Source organism: Spinacia oleracea, chromosome 1, assembly GCF_020520425.1.
Source record: "Spinacia oleracea cultivar Varoflay chromosome 1, BTI_SOV_V1, whole genome shotgun sequence".
Classification (NCBI taxonomy): domain Eukaryota; kingdom Viridiplantae; phylum Streptophyta; class Magnoliopsida; order Caryophyllales; family Amaranthaceae; genus Spinacia; species Spinacia oleracea.
Window position 1 is genome coordinate 104,717,453 of NC_079487.1, and position 21,114 is coordinate 104,738,566.

The 21,114-nt window shown below is 34.5% G+C and overlaps 1 protein-coding gene across 1 annotated transcript; it reads left to right on the forward strand.

Moving 5' to 3' along the window:
• Nucleotides 1-252: 252 nt before the first annotated feature.
• Nucleotides 253-13,243, forward strand: LOC110805101 (probable transmembrane GTPase FZO-like, chloroplastic). The gene is made up of 11 exons (XM_022010714.2): nt 253-864; nt 1,268-1,821; nt 1,934-2,002; nt 2,959-3,156; nt 3,825-3,956; nt 6,206-6,292; nt 6,688-7,122; nt 7,449-7,613; nt 9,360-9,590; nt 11,006-11,121; nt 12,612-13,243. Exons 1-11 carry the CDS (start codon nt 345-347, stop codon nt 12,892-12,894), a joined length of 2,790 nt encoding a protein of 929 aa, XP_021866406.1. The 5' UTR covers nt 253-344; the 3' UTR covers nt 12,895-13,243.
• The last annotated feature ends 7,871 nt before the right edge of the window (nt 13,244-21,114 follow it).

Consider the following 21,114-nt stretch of genomic DNA (forward strand, 5'->3'; position numbering starts at 1 on the left):
TTGGGGGTACAGCCAGAGTTGGCTGTACCCGGGTACAGCAGTTAGCAATTGGCCTAGAATTAACCAGGACACGTCAACACTTGACCTGCAATTGACCATAATTGAAAATGATCCTACTCAAGCCCAAACTGAAGCAGTGAAGCCGATAACCTTTGACTTGGTCGTGACCCGCATGTCATGGGTCAACCCAAACTCGGTGACCCGATTTGACACAAATCATAGCCTCCATTGTCCATATGAACATTTTAGATAAGCTTTTCCTAATTTGATTCTCTCCTCTCTCACAGCCCCTAACCAAATCCACCTTCTCAATACCACCATCTTCATCTCAATTCCCTCCATCAATGTCATTTCTTCTTTCTCTCTCCTCATCCCATTTCTTCTCCAATGGCTTTCTCATCTTCAAACAACAAATTATTCCCACAAACACCCATTTCCCCCCCAAATTCAGGCATCCAATTCCACCACACTCACTTCCCCCCACTCACTCTTTCACCATAAAATCACTCCAAAACGATGCAGTTGAATCATCAAATGCCTTCGTCCCCCAAAACCCGCCGCCGAGGACGCTTTTCCCTGGTGGGTATAAGCGGCCAGAGATCAAAATCCCCAACATTGTGCTCCAATTGAATGCTGCTGAAGTTCTGAGTGATGGGTCGGTTGTTAATTTTGTGGACATGGCGGTTTCAAAGTGGGTTGGTATCGTGGTTGTTAATGGCGACGAAGGGAGTGGTGGTGGCAAGCTGTATGAGGCTGCGTGTTTGTTGAAGTCTGTGATTAGAGACCGCGCTTATTTGTTGATTGCTGAGCGTGTTGATATTGCTGCTGCTGTTAATGCTAGCGGAGTTTTGTTGTCTGATCAAGGTTATATTTTCTTTGCCTAATTTGATTTAAACTTTTCAAAATTGGAGATAGTATCATTGCATAATTTGTAGTATATAATCAATGTCACCTAATTCCCTAATCACCCCACTAACCGCAAACCAGAAAAGCTAATTATAACATGAAAGTAATACTTTTCGGTCTAATTTAGCAAATTAGGTAGCTAATTGTGAACCCATACCCAATCTCATATTTGCGAATCAGTGAGTAAATCGATATGGGTTTCTTTCAACTTTTGGCATGCTATATTTTGTAGAGAATTTATGTTGAAAAGCAAGTAAACCTATAATATTAATGTAGGAGAGTGAAGATAGGAAACTCAAAGTGATATCAATTGAGCCGATTGTCTTGTTAGTAGGCTAATACCGCTTGTATATATTTACAGGTCTTCCCCCAATTGTAGCAAGGAATACATTGATGAGTTCAAAGTCAGAGTCAGTAGTCCTTCCTGTTGTAGGAAAGATAGTGCAAAATGTGAATGCTGCACTCAACGCTTCTAGTGCTGAAGGGGCTGATTTTCTTATTTATAGTACTTTTGCGAAAGAACCTGCTGAAATTTTTATGAACTCTATTAATAAGAATGTCAAGATTCCTGTCTTCATTGAAATGGAATTGATAACACCTGGTGGGTCATGCGAAGAAGTATCAAAGGTGCTCACATCCGGGGCAAGTGGTGTTGTTTCTTCATTGAAAGAACTGAAGTCTAGCGGTGACGATTTTACCAAAAATATTTGTGACCTTTTCACTTTTGACGGAAATAGGCAGGAAAAAGTTGCAAGCTTTAATAGGCCCAACTTGCTGAGCACTACAAATGGATTTTCTGGGGAAACGGGGATAGCTGGCTTTGTCAATCTAGAGGATAGGGAAATGCAATTCATACAGAAGGAGAGACGATTGTTAATGGAAGCAATTAACATTATTGAGAAGGCTGCACCACTGGTGATAATTTATTGTTAACCTTGGGTAGCTAAGTTGTATAAAATGTTGTAACACTTGAACATTTGTTTCTAGTTGCACCTGAATTCTGATCGAGGATTGATAAACTATGCAGATGGAGGAAATTTCACTTCTCAAAGATGCAATCTCACAACTTGATGAGCCGTTTTTGCTGGTCATAGTGGTAATTGAGTGCTGAACTTCAACAAAATTCTGGTTCAAGGATAATATGGGTATTAGCTCTTATTTTCAATGAAAAATTTCTTTCTCATGTTGGTATAATTTGAAGTAGTGTAATTGTGCTAGGATGGTTGTAAGGGGGAAATTATAGTATATATAGTCCTGGTCTGCTTGTATTTGAAAGTTAGAGAACCATCATCCCCTAATACAATAATACAAAGAAATATCAACTCATAGAACTTTATTATAAAATATAGCATTCATATACAATCAAAAGATGATTGTGATTTGTGGCTGTTGACTTGATCAGTGGTTAATTGGTTAAGGTGGTAATAGACTGATGGCGACGCAAGCCAATGGAAGTGGTGATGGACTTGATGAAAGGATATAGAGGAGGAGAGAGGAGCAATCCAGGGGTTTAGGGGATAAGGGCGGTAAGGGTTCTGGAGTTGAGAGAGATGACAAAAAAAGAGAGGGTATAATGGTTATAAAACACTCTTTATTTTAATGTCATTAATCCGTTTTCACAATAAGGATTTTGTGAGAGTTTCCTACTTTAAGGATGATTTTGAGAATATTCAAAACATTAGGATTTTTGTAAAAATTCTCTATACCTCCCAAAAGTTATTGCTCCAGTTTATTTGTAATTTATTAGTTCCAAGTAATATAGTTATTGTACTAATGTTAATCTAATAAACTTTTATAAAGGGATCTTTGTAAGTTATTAACAGTAAGATGTTATGTCATATATTGAATATAGCTTTCCTGCTTCCTGCATTTGATTGTGAATAGTGCAGACTGCAGAGTTGGAGCTGTTAAAGGGAACTATGTGTATTATATTGAAGACTTTGAAATTTTTTGACATTTCTCCATGAGTGTAGCATACATCACAATATGTAGTCTTTACTGAATGAAATTAATTACATAGTTACTCTTTGACTCACTTAATAATTCTACCAGGGTGAATTTAACTCGGGGAAATCTTCAGTCATCAATGCACTCCTTGGAGGAAAATTCTTGATGGAGGGGGTAGTTCCCACCACCAATGAGATTACTTTCTTGCGCTATGCTGAGCTAGATGCTAAGGAGCAGCAACGTTGTGAAAGGCTTCCAGATGGTCAAAATATTTGCTACCTACCTGCTGAAATTCTGAAAAAGGTTGGTTTTCTTGGTAGATTGATTTTTTTTAAAATTTATAGGGGTGCTGTTTCCCGTAGGTGTATGCATATATACTTTTTAATTTTTAATACTTCGTTTTTGTTTTCTCAGAGGCCTTCACAATTTTCTTTGTCTGCAACTTTAATGTACCGTAGAAATCATATGTTGTGCTATTAAACCCTATCTCTGTCATCTTAAGTCATGGTTGGACAAGCAGAAATTGGGCCAAACAAGGAACCAAGGCTATTTTCATTCTTCTTTAACTAATGAAAAACCAAGGCAATGTTAATAATACATATTTGTGTTAACTTCCCTAGATTCTATCCAACTTTTGGTATTCCTTATATTTTTAATATGAGATCTCGTTATCCAACAATTGCACTCATACGGCTAAAAATGATACTTTTGTTTGCATTTTGGATTTCTGTGAGGAACGTCTAATCGTCTATTTAGACGTTAGTATTTGCTTATAGCCTGCGAGGAAGAAAAATGCTGACTCTCTGGCAAGAGAGATTACTTCATTGTGCTCCTTCAACAAGTTTTTAATGCGATGAAAAATTTTCTGTTGATATTCCTTGGTGCAGAATGTTGTTACTAATGCTATTATGAGGCATTATTCTGGAATTGTTTGTTAAGTGAATATTTTTTGTTTTGTTCTGTTATAACAGATGGTTATTGTCGATACGCCTGGAACTAATGTCATCTTGCAAAGGCAGCAGCGCCTCACTGAGGAATTTGTGCCTCGAGCTGATATACTTCTTTTTGTTCTTTCTGCTGATCGTCCATTAAGTGAGAGTGAGGTGTGGTTTGCTCTTGTGCTATTCTAGTATCATTTCTTGATCATATTATACTCTTTGTTGGAAAATCAGAATTTGGCTGCATTGCTCATAATTTTCTCCAATTCAAGATGACTTTCCTGATATTGGCTTTTATTGAAAGACAACACACATCATATTCTTACCACGATAATTTGTTATCAATCTCTAATTTGTTTAGATTTGACAAGAATGAACGATGCTTATTAATAATTTAATATATAGTTATTCAAAACTTCAATTAGAAGTTACTTCAATCTCTAGGTTGCTCTGAACCCTAATGGTACTGTCATTAAGGAGAGTGAGAAAGCGGAGAGGAAAAGTAGTAAAATGCGGGGCCAAACTTTATAGAAAAAGTTGAGAGAAAAATGCTTATCAAATAAGGTTGGAGCAAATAATTTATGACGGACCAAAAACGAAATGAAGCAAGTATAAAGAGGGAGAGAGAGGGAGAATTGTAGTTTGACATAAATAAGGAAGATACTAAGGAGAGAAAATGTAATTGCCAGTTCTCAAAATAATAAATTTAAATTATACTCCCTCCGTCGCTTTTTTATTGCTCCATGTAAGAAACTTCACTTTATTAAGTATTGGGTGTAAATAATGCATCAGTTGGTAAAGTTGTCCCATGAGGAGAGAGAGAGAAAGCAAGTGGGAAAATTTACCATTTAAGGTATAGATCAATCTCAAAGGAACATCCCGAAGAGGAAAATGGGGTAAACAAAAAGGGACGGAGGGAGTATTTTATTCCGGGATCTGTTCTGTTGACCAGTGTTGTACGGAGCTGTTTGACATGATAAGTACTTCAACAACAAAAAAGTTGTTTTAATAGCCCTAAGGATTGCGAAGAGTAATTGGAATATTTTGTAAAATTTGCAGATGTAGGATTGTCACGATTATAAATATCTATAGGAGTGTGATTGAAGTACTGATTGTTGTGGAAGTATTCATGTAAATGAAGGTCAGGATTTGGTTAGATTTTCCTCATTTCATTCTTCTTCTACACAATTTCTTAGAAGTCGTAAGTTCTACATTGAATGGTAGAATGTTGATTGGAACATAACTCTATATTTTTAAAATGTTGAGGTTCATGCATTTGCCACACTCATATTTCTTTGAAGTTAGAAAGATAAAAGTGCAATGCCACATGGTATGTGTTTGTCTTTGTCCTGACTCCTACCTCCTAAGTAAAGAGTGTGCATTGTTTTTTAAAGGAAAAATGTGACGTTACAGTGAAGTCTGTTGTGAGACCCTTTTTCATGTGATTGTATGGTTTTGTTACTAGTTGTTAGTCTGTATTGTGTCTAAGGAAAGGAAAACTTCAGTTGAATTCAATCAGTTGTGGCTTAAACATTTTTGCGATGCACACTTTATTGCATGTTTGGGAAAGACCTGGCATAACCATCTCACATTGATTCTTCTCTTCCTATTTTACCCACTTCATAACCAAAAGATTATAATTTCTGTGGCTTTTTTTTTGCACTCTCTGCATCATTGATCTGCATACTCATATCAAAGGCCATATTTTTTTTTTGAATGGGCCTATTCCAGCTTTTGGAGTTGTGGGTTTTGGCATATAATATTTCCTTTAGTTTGAAAAATTCAGAAAACTTCTTACAGAAAAAACTTTTCCAAGTATCGCCCTGTAAAAACTGGACTTTTCAGTAAAATATGGCCCTTGCAAATTGCAGCTGGGCTAAGGAAACAATCCAAAACATCAATTAATCATTAGTTATGCTGTCAAATGATAAACACACCATAAGCACTATAGTATTGTACATTCCAGAAAAGGCTTATCATATGTGTGTATTTTCTAAAGGTCTGTGATGTTTTTCTTCTTCAAGCATAAGACTTTCTGGAACTCCTGTACTGATCCAACACAAGATGAAGAATTTGTCTGCACTAATCTTTTATTGCCTATTATGTGGTCAATAAGATTTAGGTTTCTTGGGCAACAATTGATATCCTTTTTCTAGACTGTCAAAGATTAATAGCTTTATGTTGCATTTTGTCTGCGACAGAGTTGTAATTTTCTGACTGAAAGAGTGTTTGATGAAACTTAATATTGTTGATTGTGGTAGAAATACATTAGCGCAAATGAAAGGTACCTTATGGTGGCAAGCGGAGTTCAGTTATTTTCCTTAACCACTTTTATGATGGTTTGATGATTTCGAAAATTTATTATAATTATTACAAATCAGTGTTGATATTTGCCCTGAATTGATATTTTTCAGGTTACCTTCCTGCGCTACACGCAGCAGTGGAAGAAAAAAGTGCTATTCTTGCTGAATAAAGCCGATCTGTACAGGAATGCCAATGAGGTACAATTGCATATATAATTGAGCATATAAAGGACCACGGAACTAATTGGTTACTAGCTATAAGAAAAAAATAGATTGGGGAGACAAGATACAATAAATAATTCTCCCTTTTTCTTTTATAATCGCAAGACATTTAATTGACAAACGAGGCAGGAGAGTTAATGTCTAATTTACAGGGAGTAGTGTAACTTGGGATCTCACTTAGTTATTGGTACTCTAGATTCTTTGGAGGTACGTTATGAGCATAGAGGATCAAGACATTGATTATTGAGAATTGTGTTATCTTCAAGGATTTTGAATGGCAGTCCTAGTTGGCTACTGTGCATGCCTTTATTTTATCTGTTATTCCTTTACTTTTGAGGTGTAACATAACCTATTTTACCAATTTGATGCAGCTTGATGAAGCTATTACATTTGTCAAAGATAATGTGCGAAAGTTGCTCAATGTAGAAAATGTAAAGCTATTTCCTGTATCTGCACGTTCTGCTCTTGAAGGAAAACTTGCAACTACTGATGGAGCAGATCAACATAATCTTTTATTGTCTGAATCCTACTCAAGCTCTCAGACTTTTGATGAATTTGAGAAATTTTTATATGCCTTCATGGATGGTTCAACAACTGCTGGCCTTGAGAGGATGACAATTAAGCTTGAAACACCTCTTGCAATTGCTGAGCGACTGTTGTCTTCCTGTCAAACACTGGTGACACAGGATTGTAGGTATGCCCAGAAGGACTTGATGTCAGTGCAGGAGGTAGTTCGCAGTGTTGATGAGTATGGAATGAAAATGGATAAAGAGAGCATTTTGTGGAGGCGGCAAATTTTTTCACTGGTATATACAGCAGACTTGGTTTCAAAATTTTAGGCTTAGGTTAATCTTGTTCCATTAACAATATGTTCATAAGTCTTTCAATTTGAGGTTTTGAAACCAGAATAAAGTGTGTATCCAAAAAATTGTCACTCCTGCTGTCATGATCCTCTAGTCTTTACTCCCCCAAACTTTATGAAAAGTTTAAAGATAAAAATTGGTGCTTAGAAAATGGTTGAGAAGTGCACTTTGTCTGGGATTATATGTACAGTATTATCTTCTTGGTTATCTGGAATAACATCTATTATTGATATGATTACTGATGTGTGGCTGTAACTGTATAAATATAGGTCAGTAATGCGAAGGAGCGTTTGTTAAAAGTCGTGGAATCTACCCTACAGTTGTCCAATTTGGATGTTGCTTTTTCAATGTTTTTTGGAGGAGACAAATCTGCTTCAGCTGCCACACAGAGTATTCAAAGTGATATTGTCAGCCCTGCACTTGCTGATGCTCAAGTAAGATAGAGTTCTAGTAACTTCACATCTGTGTCTTTCTCCTTCATGCTAAGCTGCTGATTTTTATGTAGAATTCTTCTTCTATTTTTTTCCTGGGTGGTGGTTGTTAGTGGTCGATCAATAAAAGAAGGTTGTCACGAGAATCTCTTTCTATTATCAGATATGATGAAGGTTTTAAATTGTGTTGTTTTTTCCTTAGCAGCTTAGCTTTTGTGCAAGCAATTTCTGCTTGGTCTTTGACTGGTCTTCTTTAGTTGGCTTACATAACATCACTATGCTGCTAAGGATAGATTTATTTTGCTCCCCCCGCCCTTTATTTTGCTGGTGATAGGGGGCAGGGAGGGGGAGAAGTACTTTTTTGCTCTTAATACCCTTCGGTCCTCTGGGTATTCTTTGATTTTGATAATCCTAAAAAATATAGGAGTTATCCATCAATCCTAAAAAAATCATTTGATGTATCTCAATTATGTGTCCTTGCAACACCCCCCCCCCCCCCCCCCCTCCCTCCAGGGTTAACGAAAAGTTGGATTGGTGATGATTAGGAATTTTCAATTACAATATTTACAGCATTACAAGAGTTCTAAGATTATTTTCTATGAGGTGCAAGGGTGACAAGGTAGAAACCTCTAGTTTCTATAGAGCATAATAGGCCAAGGTGTAAGGATTGGTTCACCAAATATCCGTATTAGCAAACAATGTTCCTTTCTTCTTGCATGAACTCATACATTCCGTTTCTAGGTTTACATCCAAATGTCTGATTTTCAGACTTCAAGCCTCAGTTACCATGTTCATCGGTCCACAATGGATGATCAAGTCTCTGCTAGACCCTGAAACTTCTTTCAGCCCGTTTTGAATTGATTATTTCTGGCCATCCGTTTCTTTTTCTGGCCCTTACCAGTCACAGGGATCTGTTGAACCTTTGATTGCTATCTATTCAAGCTTGCCGCTCTTGACTTGTGATCATTCACTATTTGGGATTGCATTTATCTGTTCTTTAACTCCTTTACCTCCTATTATGTATAGGATTATTAGGCTCAATATCCTCCCAGATTGCGAGAACAACAATAAATCCAGACCCAAAGTTGAGTGCCAAGTTTTACATATTTGAGAAAGGAAGAGATTTTGTAATTGGATGATCTTGGGACTTGGCAACCATGCAGGCAGGTTGCATGTATAGATCTCCTAGCTTTACAGTCGTTAGAAAAGAGAAAATTATGTTTGAGATAATATAATGTGAGCTGAAAGGAAAATACCAATACCGGTGGCTGAGATCCTGAAGCTTCTGGTGCTTTTCTTTAGCTCAATTATTTCAAGATGAGTGGGAGTGGATCCTTTTCTAGTTTTATTTATTCTTATTTGTGGTTTTATCTACAGCAGGCATAATAGTTACAAAAATATTCGAGCATGTTAGTGAGACGAGATTTTTAAGTTGCATGGTTTCCTGCACCTGCTTCATCTGTGCAAAAGGCAGACCATTCTGGAATGTTTAGAGGCAATCATACTAATGATTTAATGTTGACTGTCTAATTTATCTGGAGAGAAGTAATTGAGATATTTGAAATTGTGAATTGCATTGTGGTGGCATTCGGAAAGATTTATGGGCAACTTTGTAGTTTCCATTTTTAATCCAACAGAGAAGCTATCTCTAGTCATTTGCGTTTTCCTGTCTAGAATTTTACTTTTTCCTTTCTCTTTATACAAGTAACAGAAGCCTTACTTTTCTTGTTTGATCTGTTTCAAAAACAGAGAATTCTTGGAGAATATACTTCATGGTTAAGAGAGAGCAACATCCGTGAAGGCATGCAGTATAAGGAGACATTCGAGAAAAGATGGTCTTTACTTTTTGACTCACACAACAAGGTGGATTTTACCAGTAATCTTCTGCAGAGGGAAGTTGATACCCTAAGCTTAAAATCACTAGAAAAGTTTAACGGTACAGCAGCCTCAAAATTGTTTGACCAAGAAGTTCGTCAAGTGGTGAGTGCATTCTTCTGCAAAGTGTCTTTTGTCTATTTTGATTTTACATGTGGAAAGAGGGAGCCAATGTTGCTCTATACCTTAATTAGTATTACCTTGTTAAAAAGCACTGCATAATGTTACTTTTGTGTATTTATTATTGGAAAATTTTGACTGAAATACCTTACCTTTTTGCTCCATCTTCTATAACCACTCCCACCTTTTAATTAACTGATAATAATCCCGTTTTTGTGGAGCTGTCTTCTCATTTTGCTCCACAGTAACATCAACTGGTAAACTTCTTCTTCATACTTCCTCCGTTTTACTAAAAATGAAACTTGCTAATATTGGAGGTTTCATTCCCTCAAAAAAAAAAAAAAAAAAAAAATTGGAGGTTTCAAAAAAATTGCAACATTTCGCTTTTTGGTAACTTTTGCAACTTGTCCTACTTACTTTACTTACATTTGACCCGCTCTTTACCTCTCTCCTACTCTCTATCTTTATCAAATTATATTTGTTACTAATCACACAGGTTAGCTACCAACTTGCAATCAATCTCCTCTTGCATAAAATATTGTGCAAATTGCAAGTGTGGCAATTTTGGTGAAACACTTGAAGTATATACTAACCTACCTCCATCCCTTGCTGCCAGTTTCACCACCCTCCTCTGTCCAACCTTAACCACCATTGCCACCAGCCATCTTCACTCCTACCCCTATCTCATTCCATTTCCATGCCTCAAGTCCACAACACTATAAAAGTAGAGAAGTTGACAAACCAGAGATCTTGAACATTAGCTCATTACCTCATTATTCAATTATCTGCTCTCATCTCCACCACAAACACCACCACACGCTGCAAGTAACCAAGAACACTCACTAGTCACTGCTTCATTTTGCAAGCTCAAGCAAAATAAGCCCAAAAAACTAAGAGGTATAGTTACCCACTACCTCATGTTACAAGATCTTGGAGCCAATTCCTCACCCAAGGCGCAAACTTTATGAAAATCCTCAGCCTTAAAACACAAATCACCACAATTTGATTCTAACTCAGTGGGGGCATCTGAAGCAGAATAAAACTAGGCGATGAGAGACAGTGGGTTTAGGCGGAGATGCCGGCAAAAACAAGGAGATATCGTCTTGTCTTCACCGCAAATCAGCATTTGCTCTGGCTGGAGTATATGCTGTCTTTTTTGTCTTTTTGAAAACTGGTTGGCTAATTAGAGGGGAATACGTGTCATGCTTTACCTAATATACCAGTTAACTAAAGGTTAAGAACCAATTTGGAAAGGTACCCCCAAAGGTCGGATGATTCGCGGTTAATTGATAAATGGGACTATTTAGAAAAGACCGGGGAAAAGTGGGATTATTAGTATCACTTTTTCCTTTATGTTAAGTACAGGCTGAATAGTCTCTCACCTGCTTCTCTTTTTACAGTTCGTCGGAGCTTTTGGAGGTTTAGGGGCTGCTGGTTTATCTGCTTCACTACTCACATCAGTGTTGCCAACTACACTAGAAGACCTTCTTGCACTTGGGCTTTGTTCAGCTGGCGGGTGATATTACCTTTTCCTTGTTGAATTGTCCGATTCCACATTTTATGCTGTGCACATAGAATTTATTCCCTTTATAACGAGATTAAGTTTTGCCTGATCCTTGATTGAGCATTTCTAATTGATTTTAACGAATTAATTAATATTTTATGGGTAAATTTTACTTCTAGAGTCCCATCAAGTATGTCCACATTTCCTTAAAGAGATGTCTCACTTAAATTTTCCGGCTTGCTTAAATACACTTTAAAGTGATTACCTTTTTGCTTCTCAACTTCCCTTATTAACTTCTCCCTCAGAATGTAATTAAACCAAGCAATAAAATAAAGTTGGATATTTTTGTTATAGCATACTCCATCCGTTTTTACTTACCCCATTTTGACCAGAAAACTCTCACAAAAATTGGTCAAATGGGGAAGTAAAATGAGGCGGAGGGAGTATAAAAATAGACAAGCTCTATCTCAAATTTTGCGACAAGTCAAAGTGGACACTTTTACTGGAACAGAGGGATTTAATTTTATTAATGACAAAATTGTAGGAGTTATGACATTATAAATATTCCTATACTTCTCACTGTTCTCAGATGCATGACGAAAGAAACTTCAATATCAAACTGCTTCATGGACAACTATTTCCTCGCTCTGTTTCAGAATTTAAGCCATAGAACTTTTCATTTTCTGTTTTGTGTATTGAGTCTTAACCGAAAAAACGATGTCGTTTCTTACTGAGGAAGTTTTCCAATTTATCCTTCTCTTAAATTTATTGCAGTATATAATGCATGAATAATAGAATATGAAGGCAGTATTTGATCTTAACATCCTACCTTTCACAGTCTTACAGGAACAACTAATGTCTTCCTATGTAAGCAACTTTATTGTTTATTAGTAAGAAGGAATACATGGTTAACCTAATATTGGTCCGCATTTAGTAGCCAATACGGGAAAATGGAGTTATGAAGGTTTATGTCGTGACCAACTAGGTCGCCTCCTAGAGGCTAAGATGATGTGCTTCACCTGTTTTCCCAGTTTCTATCTCCAAAGTTTTACAACTTTGAACTTTGAATTGCTTACTAAACAGCTCTTGAAGTTGTGGTTGATACTTCAGCCTCTAGGAAATCCCGTATTTTTCTTTTTCTTAGAAAACAAAGCCATTGGAAAATTTTGGTGACTGCTTGAATTGTTTGGCATAGCTTTAGGCATGTTTGCAAATGCTTATATCTGTTTTTGTTTTTAGATGGCTGAAAAATAAGTTTTGATTTTTCTATACAATTCAACTGCTCAAACGTTAAAGAATGGGATCGTACTATGTACCCGTAGCTAATCCATAGGGGATTAAACTTAAGCACTACACTAACTGTCCCAATTTCTTTAGTTTGGTAAAACTTTGTGAATCGTAGCTGTACACTTTTGAGCCCTTGCAATTATAACGCTGGTGATTTCATGTTCTCATGCCCTCTGATTAAGGTAGCATCTAACAGGTCTTCATTTTCTTGTCAGTTTGTTGGCTATCTCAAATTTTCCAGCTCGTAGGCAAAAGGTTCTAGACAATGTCAAAAGCATTGCAGATGCTGTTGAACAAGAAATTATAGAAGCCATGCAGCAGGATCTGTCAACCAGCGTCAAGAATATGGAAGACTTTGTAACCCTGGTTGGCAAACCATATGAGGAGGCAGCACAACAGAAATTAGACAAGTTATTGGATACTCGAGAACAGCTGACAGTTATGGAGAAAAAACTCCAAACGTTACAGGTTGAACTTCAGAATTTACATTTATCCTAAGCTGTCTTGGAGCTGAGATGATGTAGCTGAAGTCTGAAGACAAATCTTGCAACATGGGTAAATAATGTATAGTAAGTGAATCATGAAACTTTTCTTGTCAAATTGTTGTGATATTTCATACAACCATATAGGTGACTCTTTATCAGATCAATCTAGTTGTTTTGTTCAAACCATTTGTTTCCGGAACATGCATGATAAAATGTGGTTGTAGCGTGTAACAACAGATATTGAGGTAATCAAACGTTTTGTCTCTTTCGGTAATGGATGTGGAACCTTGCTGCGTGTTGTAAAAACAAATACTTTTGTGTGAAAACAGTTTTTCTATGAAGTTTATTCCTTTGTTCTTTGAGATTGAAACCCTTTTTTCTCCTTGATTAAACAAAATTTGACCTTTTCCGTGGTGATTATTGGCTTATGCTAAATGTGGTAGCTCCACGACTCTGACCTTTTATCATTATACTAAAAATAATGATTCTGCTACAGAGTAATCTTTCTAGTGGTTATGCGGCACAGACGAGATTCGTCCATCATATTGCTGCAGTCAAGCTTTTGCTGCATTCCATTTCCACTACCCTGTTTTTTTTATAAAACCCAAATTCTATCAGCAAAGTCTAATGTTATGTATGTTTATCTGTTAGATTGGATTGTTATTTTAAGCAATCATCAGTTTGGTGACTCACTGCATTTCTGCATTGCCATGTAGCGTTTATGTACATGTTTTTGTTGTTTAATGTTATGTGAAAGCTACAACTGAAGAATCAGTGGGAGAAAAAAGGCGGTACTTTAAACGTAGTCAAAAAAGCTTAAAGGACATGAAATGGAGGAAGATGGAGGCCGGCTTTGAAAAATGCTTGTGTAAGCCATCATGTATTTGATTCCCCCTTTTGTCTTCCTCATTAATGGTCCATGGAAAACATAAAGCGTAGTCCTATTACTATATATAATTATGGTGTTTTACCAGTAATTGTAAAGCCATGACGAAGAAAGCCAGCTTTGTCTTCCTCTCAAAGGGAAAAGCCGATGTGACGAGACAAACAGCAAAACTTTTTTTGCTTAGTTTGCAAGATACTTGTTTCCTTGATTAGCTTAATTATAATTATGTTAATTGCTAAAGATGGATTACGGTAGCAAATTCAACGGTTTAGGTTCCAAATTGTGTACTAGGCTAGGCTCTTAGAGTCTTAGGGGCACATATTCTTGCCAGCCTCCGGCTTTCCAATGTTAAAATAGAAAGCATTTGTATTTGTATTTGTATTTGTATTTGTATTTGTATTTGTATTTGTATGTTTGTTTAGTCGCGAACTGTTAGATGTTTGTATGCTGGCCGTAAACGCTTTTTGCTAGTTAGATTCTGCCTACTTCTAGGTATTATATTCCAATCTTGGATATGTTTTGACAAAAACATATCAGTTACTTAGAAGTTCAAAAATGGTACTCAAAAGCTCAAAAATGGTATTCATTTATCAGATATGGTACTCAAAAGTTTTCAAAAGAATTGTGCAATTACCACCGTGCCCTCGGATATGTGTTTGGAGGTACATATCTGATATGGACCTCTCTGCCCTCGGCTACTTCACCTTTCTCTTCTGGTCAAGTTTATTTTGACATGCTGTGCCATACAAACTGAAACTGAATCTGAACATCTTTTCAAATTTTTACTGCTTTTGCTTATCATGTCTTTCTACTTGATAGGAATTTCTCTTTTCAAATTAGATCTATTACCGCTTTCAAAACTTTCAAGGGGTGCTGGTGGTCTGAATATCAAAGGCACTACTAATTTGGCAATTAGCGGTTAATCGTTTGCCGAGTTGACTAGTTGTTGTTGTCATTTTACTCTCACTTCTCCAAACCTCTAATTGAACCGATTTAACATTGACCGGATCCAATATTGATCCGAGTCCTGACCTAACCCGGCCCGCTCCAACCCTAAAAAAATGAATTAAACCAGAAACCCGGATGAACCTGACCCATATTTCAAACCAGATCCAAAGTTAATCCGATATTACTCAATCCAAATGAGCCCGGATCCAAACAAACCGTTTACCATATTTGCTCATAACCAAGCACCCCCTTTGTGTGATACTTTTACAACAAGATCGAGCATGCTTAGAACGGGTAAAGTTAGTCTAAAATTATTGTTTTTTTTTTTTTTTTTTTTTTTTTTTTTTTGAGATAATAGTCTAAAATTATTGTTAAATAGAATCGTACCGGTGGTGTAACAAGTAGCAAGGATGGGAGCAAGAATCACCCTCGATATGTTTTTTTTTTTTTTTTTTTTTTTTTTGGTGCGAATGAGCCTCAAGGGCAATATAAATTACAAATGGGGGCGGGGGGATTCGAACCTGAGACCTATTGTACACAGGCCCTCAGTCTTAACCACTAGACCAAGACATCATTGGTATCACCCTCGATATGTTAATAGTACGAATCCTCCCTCTCACACGGTATAATGTTGTACTGACCTTTGTGCCATATATAAATCGTGGTTGTATCTTATGAAGTGCAGAAGTGATTTATACAGTGAGTTTACATATACAATTTCAGTGAAATGTTGTAACTCAAAATATCTGCCTTAGCCAAAGTAGGTTGTGGATGGGAAAGCTTGCATTTCTTATTAGGGGAAACCTTTCGGGATACAAAATTAAGGGCTTAAAGTTGGTCGACTAAAACTTGGTCAATTCACATGCATATCATATGCTTCCCACTGTCTTGCACAGTGGTAATGTTTTCCGAAGACCGGTGGTCGTTTAGTTGAACATTGTTATATATTTGTTGTAATTGATAAATAAAGTATGAAGTATATATAATTTCATGGCTAGTTTTTTAGGCAATAAATAGATCATTATATATATATATATATATATATATATATATATATTTTCGCTAGAAAGTTTCATTCTTGATCAATGGCTGAACCAGAAATTTATATTAGTGGGTCTAAGAAAAGCTGCAAAATATATTTTTACTTATCCAACTTTTCGATAGTTTTTCATTAAGACGTTTGATTCATCATTATCTAATGATTCGAGTCATGTACTTATTCAGAAACGAAGGGAGTATGACTTATAGTGTTGTGATATTTTAGAAGTGTTCGGGATTTCTAGGCCTATGATTACAAATATATGATGCGACGAAGCACATATATAATGAGGTTGTTTTTTCGCATATCAGATATGTGTGGCAACACACATATCAATTAAAAGACAAATAGCTAAAAGACATAAAAGGAAATACTATTCATGTTTAAAAAAATACCATTTTGTAAGAAAAATGTACTCCCTCTGTTCCTAAATAAGTGTCACATTTCCATTTTTGGCGTTCCCTTATAAGTGTCACATTTCTATTTTTGAACATGTACTTTTCTCACTTTTACATACACTTTTCACATTTTTTCATACACTTTTCCTACTTTTCTATAAATCATAATTACTTTTACTTACACATTCTACACTTTTCCACTTTTCAATCCCCACATACACTTTTATTTGTACTTTATTCAATTAAACAATTATCTACTTTATCCTTTCCCCCAAAAAAACATTATCAATCATTAACTCTTACACACTTTACAATTTTATTAATTACCGTGCCCGAGCCCAAATGTGACACTTATTTAGGAACGGAGGGAGTACCATTTAATTTCTTTTCTGTCATTTTTCTTATTTTGTCTTTTATTCATATATATATTTACCCATACATATCTGATATGCGTAAATACTTCCTCCATATATAATTGCCGAAATAGTGATATTTCTGAAATTGGTGCATGTTCTTTTAAAAGTAGGCTTTTTATAGTAATGGAAGAGAAAAGTTCAAGTAAAAAAAAGCTGATGTGCATGTTATATGGACTTGCCAAATTTAGACTATGCTTAAATTATAGTAGCCCGCAAAAGTATTATGCTTACTTCCTACTTTCAACTAGTGGATCAACATTTTTCCATCATTTCTTTCTATAATTTTAATTATTTATTTATCATTTTCTAAAAGTTTAATTATATACGGAGTATTTTGATAGAACATTGCAAGTTGTTTCTTCATACATGCTCCATCTGTTCTGACTTCTGAATAGATGATACATCAGTGTGATTATACCCTAGTCGATATACAACTTTAATCACTAATATCTTCAATTTTATGTTATTAAAAGTTATGATATTCATGGTAACAAATCCACCAAACCTATTAAGGAGTACGTAATACCATTTATTTTTACATATTGCTAAAAATCAAGTTAAATTCTATATATACGAATAGTGTAACAAGTTAAAGCGATAGATCTATTCAGAAACGGAGATAGTAGATCGAACATTCCAAAGTCGTTTCTTGATAAAAAAAATATAATGCAAGTTGTTTCTGATTCGAGTTGGCCGTACAAATGTAGCTTTAGAAAAAAGTGAGGAAATTAAAAGCAGAAAGATGTAACTTTCTGTAGTACTTCCTCCGTTTCAAAAAAATCTTTACAGTTACTATTTGCACGAACTCCAATGCAATATTTAACTATTAATATATCCAATTTCGTATGTGAAAAAATTATAAAAACTTGATATTCTGAAAATAAATACTGAGACCAATCTGACAAGATCTTACATGTAACGTTTTGATGTATATAATAGTGAGAATTTACGGTCAAAGTTTTTATACTTTGGACACATTTTCCAAAGCGTAAAGAATTTTCAGAAACGGAGGTAGTATATAATAGCCATCAACATGCAACGGAAATTTTATTTTGATTTGTAATTCCTACGTCTATAATTGTTTGTCCCATGTATTAAAATTTAAAAGTATGGAGTACTTTATTAGTATGGAAATGAGAAGAGACAAAAGTATTGGGTTAAATGTATTTACTTGAGAGTAAAGTTGTAGTCCCATGAACTTTTATGGTGTTAAGACAATCTTTTAGGGACAGACTAAAATGAAAAATGGGCCAAACAAAATAGACAAATGGGGTAACTTGTACAGAGTATTTAGTTTATACAAATACTATTTTTTTTCCAAAAGTTCTTGTGTGCATTATGCATGTGTACAATAAATTTATTGTGCTTCGGATAACTTTTATTCAGATTTGGTAACTTTGCATATGTTTTGATTAACTTTTTATAATATATATTTTTTTAGTAGATAAACATTTTAAAGGTTAACTTTATACAGTGATTGTGAAGAGATAATATTTATTAAAGCAAAAATTTTTATCACTACACATGTAATTAATAACGTTTACATTATAACGGAATAAATTTTAAACATTTTAGCGTAACTTTTACTTCTATGTGCATCAAGTTTAAATAAGAATTCGTAACTTAGGGGATGTTTGGAATAATTCAGACAAAATTGAGTTGGTTTAGTGTTTTTACGGTTCTACACTAAGATTGAGCCCTTACCTAAACTCAAAAATATATTGACAAACTTTTACTACTCCCTCTGTCCCGGAATACTTGACATGTTTTCCTTATCGGGTCGTCCCTTAATACTTGACTTGTTTCTAAAAATGGAAATATTCTAACAATATTATATTATTTCTCACTCCACCCCTATTAACCCACCTACCCCCTACTCCATACAAAAAATAATTAAAAATTCAACCCCTCTCTCCCCCAACCCCACCCCTTTACACATTTCCCACTAACTACATTAAAATAATACCCCACTATCAACTACTACCTATTAAATTAAATAAGTCAATTCAAGTCCCTTAAACTCTGTGCCGGTCAAACCGGGTCGAGTATTCCAGGACGGAAGGAGTATATAATAATAAAATAATTAGGATAGACACATGATATTTAACCAAAAATAACAAATTGTATATCTTGTGGTAATTTAGATCATAAAATCTACACATAGATGGTTTATAACATAGAATCAAAAATATATGCTAAATATAACAATGATGAAATTTGTATGAATTTTAACATACAACACGAGTCTTATGTTCCTTAAACTTACCTTAGTTTTCTTTATCATAAACTCTTTTCAAACTTTTTCTGAAAAAGGTGAAAATTATATGAAATTAAAAGATCTAAATTTGTATTATACTGTAAGCAGTATAACACCATTCTTAATTGATTAATTTGAACTAATTTTATTTTACACAAATTCAAAATTTACTACTTTGTTATTTTTAATTTGTACCTCGTGTTTTCACAATGACACATAACCAATATAAATAAACTAGATTTTAGCCCTTGCGATGCACGGATTCTATTAAATTGTTAAGTTAAAATAAAACTCTTATACTAAGTATATAACAACGGCTATATTTTATTTATTAGATTAGATTAGTTTTTTTTTTTTTTTTGGAGTAAATTTCATTTTAGATTTATTTTTTAATTATTAGAGTGTTTGATTTTGGATGAAATTGTATATGCGTAATATTTTCATAATTAATTAATAAACATATCTATGTGGCACCTATTATTTATCTACGTGGCACTTGACTTTTTAATTCAAAATTAAATAATTTCAAAATCTTACTTTTCATTGGACGGAACCATTACGTGGCGCTCTAATTATTGGATTATTGTAGGATTTTGGAATGAATTTTATTTTAGATTAGTGTTTGATTTTGGATGAATTTTATTTTATATTTATTTTTTTAATTATTAAAGTGTTTGATTTTGAATGGAGTTGTATATATTAGTAATTAATTAATTAAAATATATATGTGGCACATAATTAATTATGTACGTTGGCACTCGATTTTTTTAATTCAAAAATAAATTAGAAATCTTATTTTTCATTGGCCGAAACCTTCAGAATTCCTACGTAACGCTCTAATAATTCAGTAAATATGCCTCCTTTATATATATATTTACACACAAATATATATATTTACACACAAATGGGAAGGGATCTTAAAATGAGAAGAATGAGAAGCAATATCAGCCTCTCGAATCAGCTCAATCCAACGTACCACGATTTACCCGACCAAATGAAACTATTGAGGGTAAATTGGTCATTCACCCGCGTTGAATGACCTCCCCTCACAACATCCGTTTTCAGAATTCTTTCTCTCTCTCCTTTCAATTTTCTCTCTCTTCCTGCGATCTCTCTCCTTTCGCGATCTCTCTCGCGATTTTCACCATTTTCCCTCTCCTCTCGTCTTTATTTCTCTACTCTCAATCTTTGAAGATCCAATTCCTTCATTGTTCTAGAAAATCGGTGGTTTTGTAAGTTTATTTTACTCGGTTAATTTTCAATATTAATTTCTCTGAATAAAATTTTCGATTGAAATACATGAATTTGATTCAATATTTCTATTCGAATTGGGGGTTTTCTATTGATTTTATGGAATTAGGTTTATTTTATTGAAATAGAATTATTTGATTCACTCTTTCAACTTAGTTAATCTTGTTCTGTTGTTATTTTTGACTGAGTGGTACAAATTAGGTTTTCCAATCAGTGCTTTTTTGTTTGTTTAGTTTTTTAAAATTAGTGTTTTTTACCGATTAAGTTTGTAGTAATCAAATCTAATTATAGATGTGTATGTCAATGTCTTCATAGCTGAACTTGTCCCCTTCCCTGGATTTTTTTACATGCTTTTAGATTCGTTTATATGAAATTAACTATTTCGTTATTTTTTTTGATCTTTTTCTTGAATTATGTCTTTATTAGTTTTAATTTTGCTTGAATTAGTTTCGTTAGGTCATTATTTGATTTTTGCTCATTAATTTGGTCTGAAAAACGTGCTCATTTGTGAAAATGAGCAATTTTCATACTGTTTTGAAAACTTGCTCATTTGTTTGGTCTGGAAAATTTGCTCATTATTTGGTCTGGAAAACTTGTTCACAATAGTTTCGATTCTAAATATTTGCTCATTTTGTCTAAATGAGCAAATATTATACTTTTGATTCGAAATATTTGCTCATTTGTTTCTAATGGGCAAATATTAAATATTGGATCTAAATTTTTGCTCATTGTTTCAAATGAGCAAATATTAAAGTCCGGATTTTAAACATTTGCTCATTGTTTCTAAATGAGCAAATATTAAAGTTCGAATTTTAAATAATTGCACATTTGATGTTTTAACCCCATATATGGTTTTTTCTTGGGGGTTTTCTGTATTGAACTTGTGTTCGACAAAATGCCTCTGTGGATTACTAGAATTTTAAGTTGTAATGTTTGCTTATGTTATGTAGATTTGCGCAGTTCTTGTTCAAATACCGCAATTGTGTATATTATATGATTGTATGAGTATGTTTACTTCATGGTTAAAGTCAAAGGTAT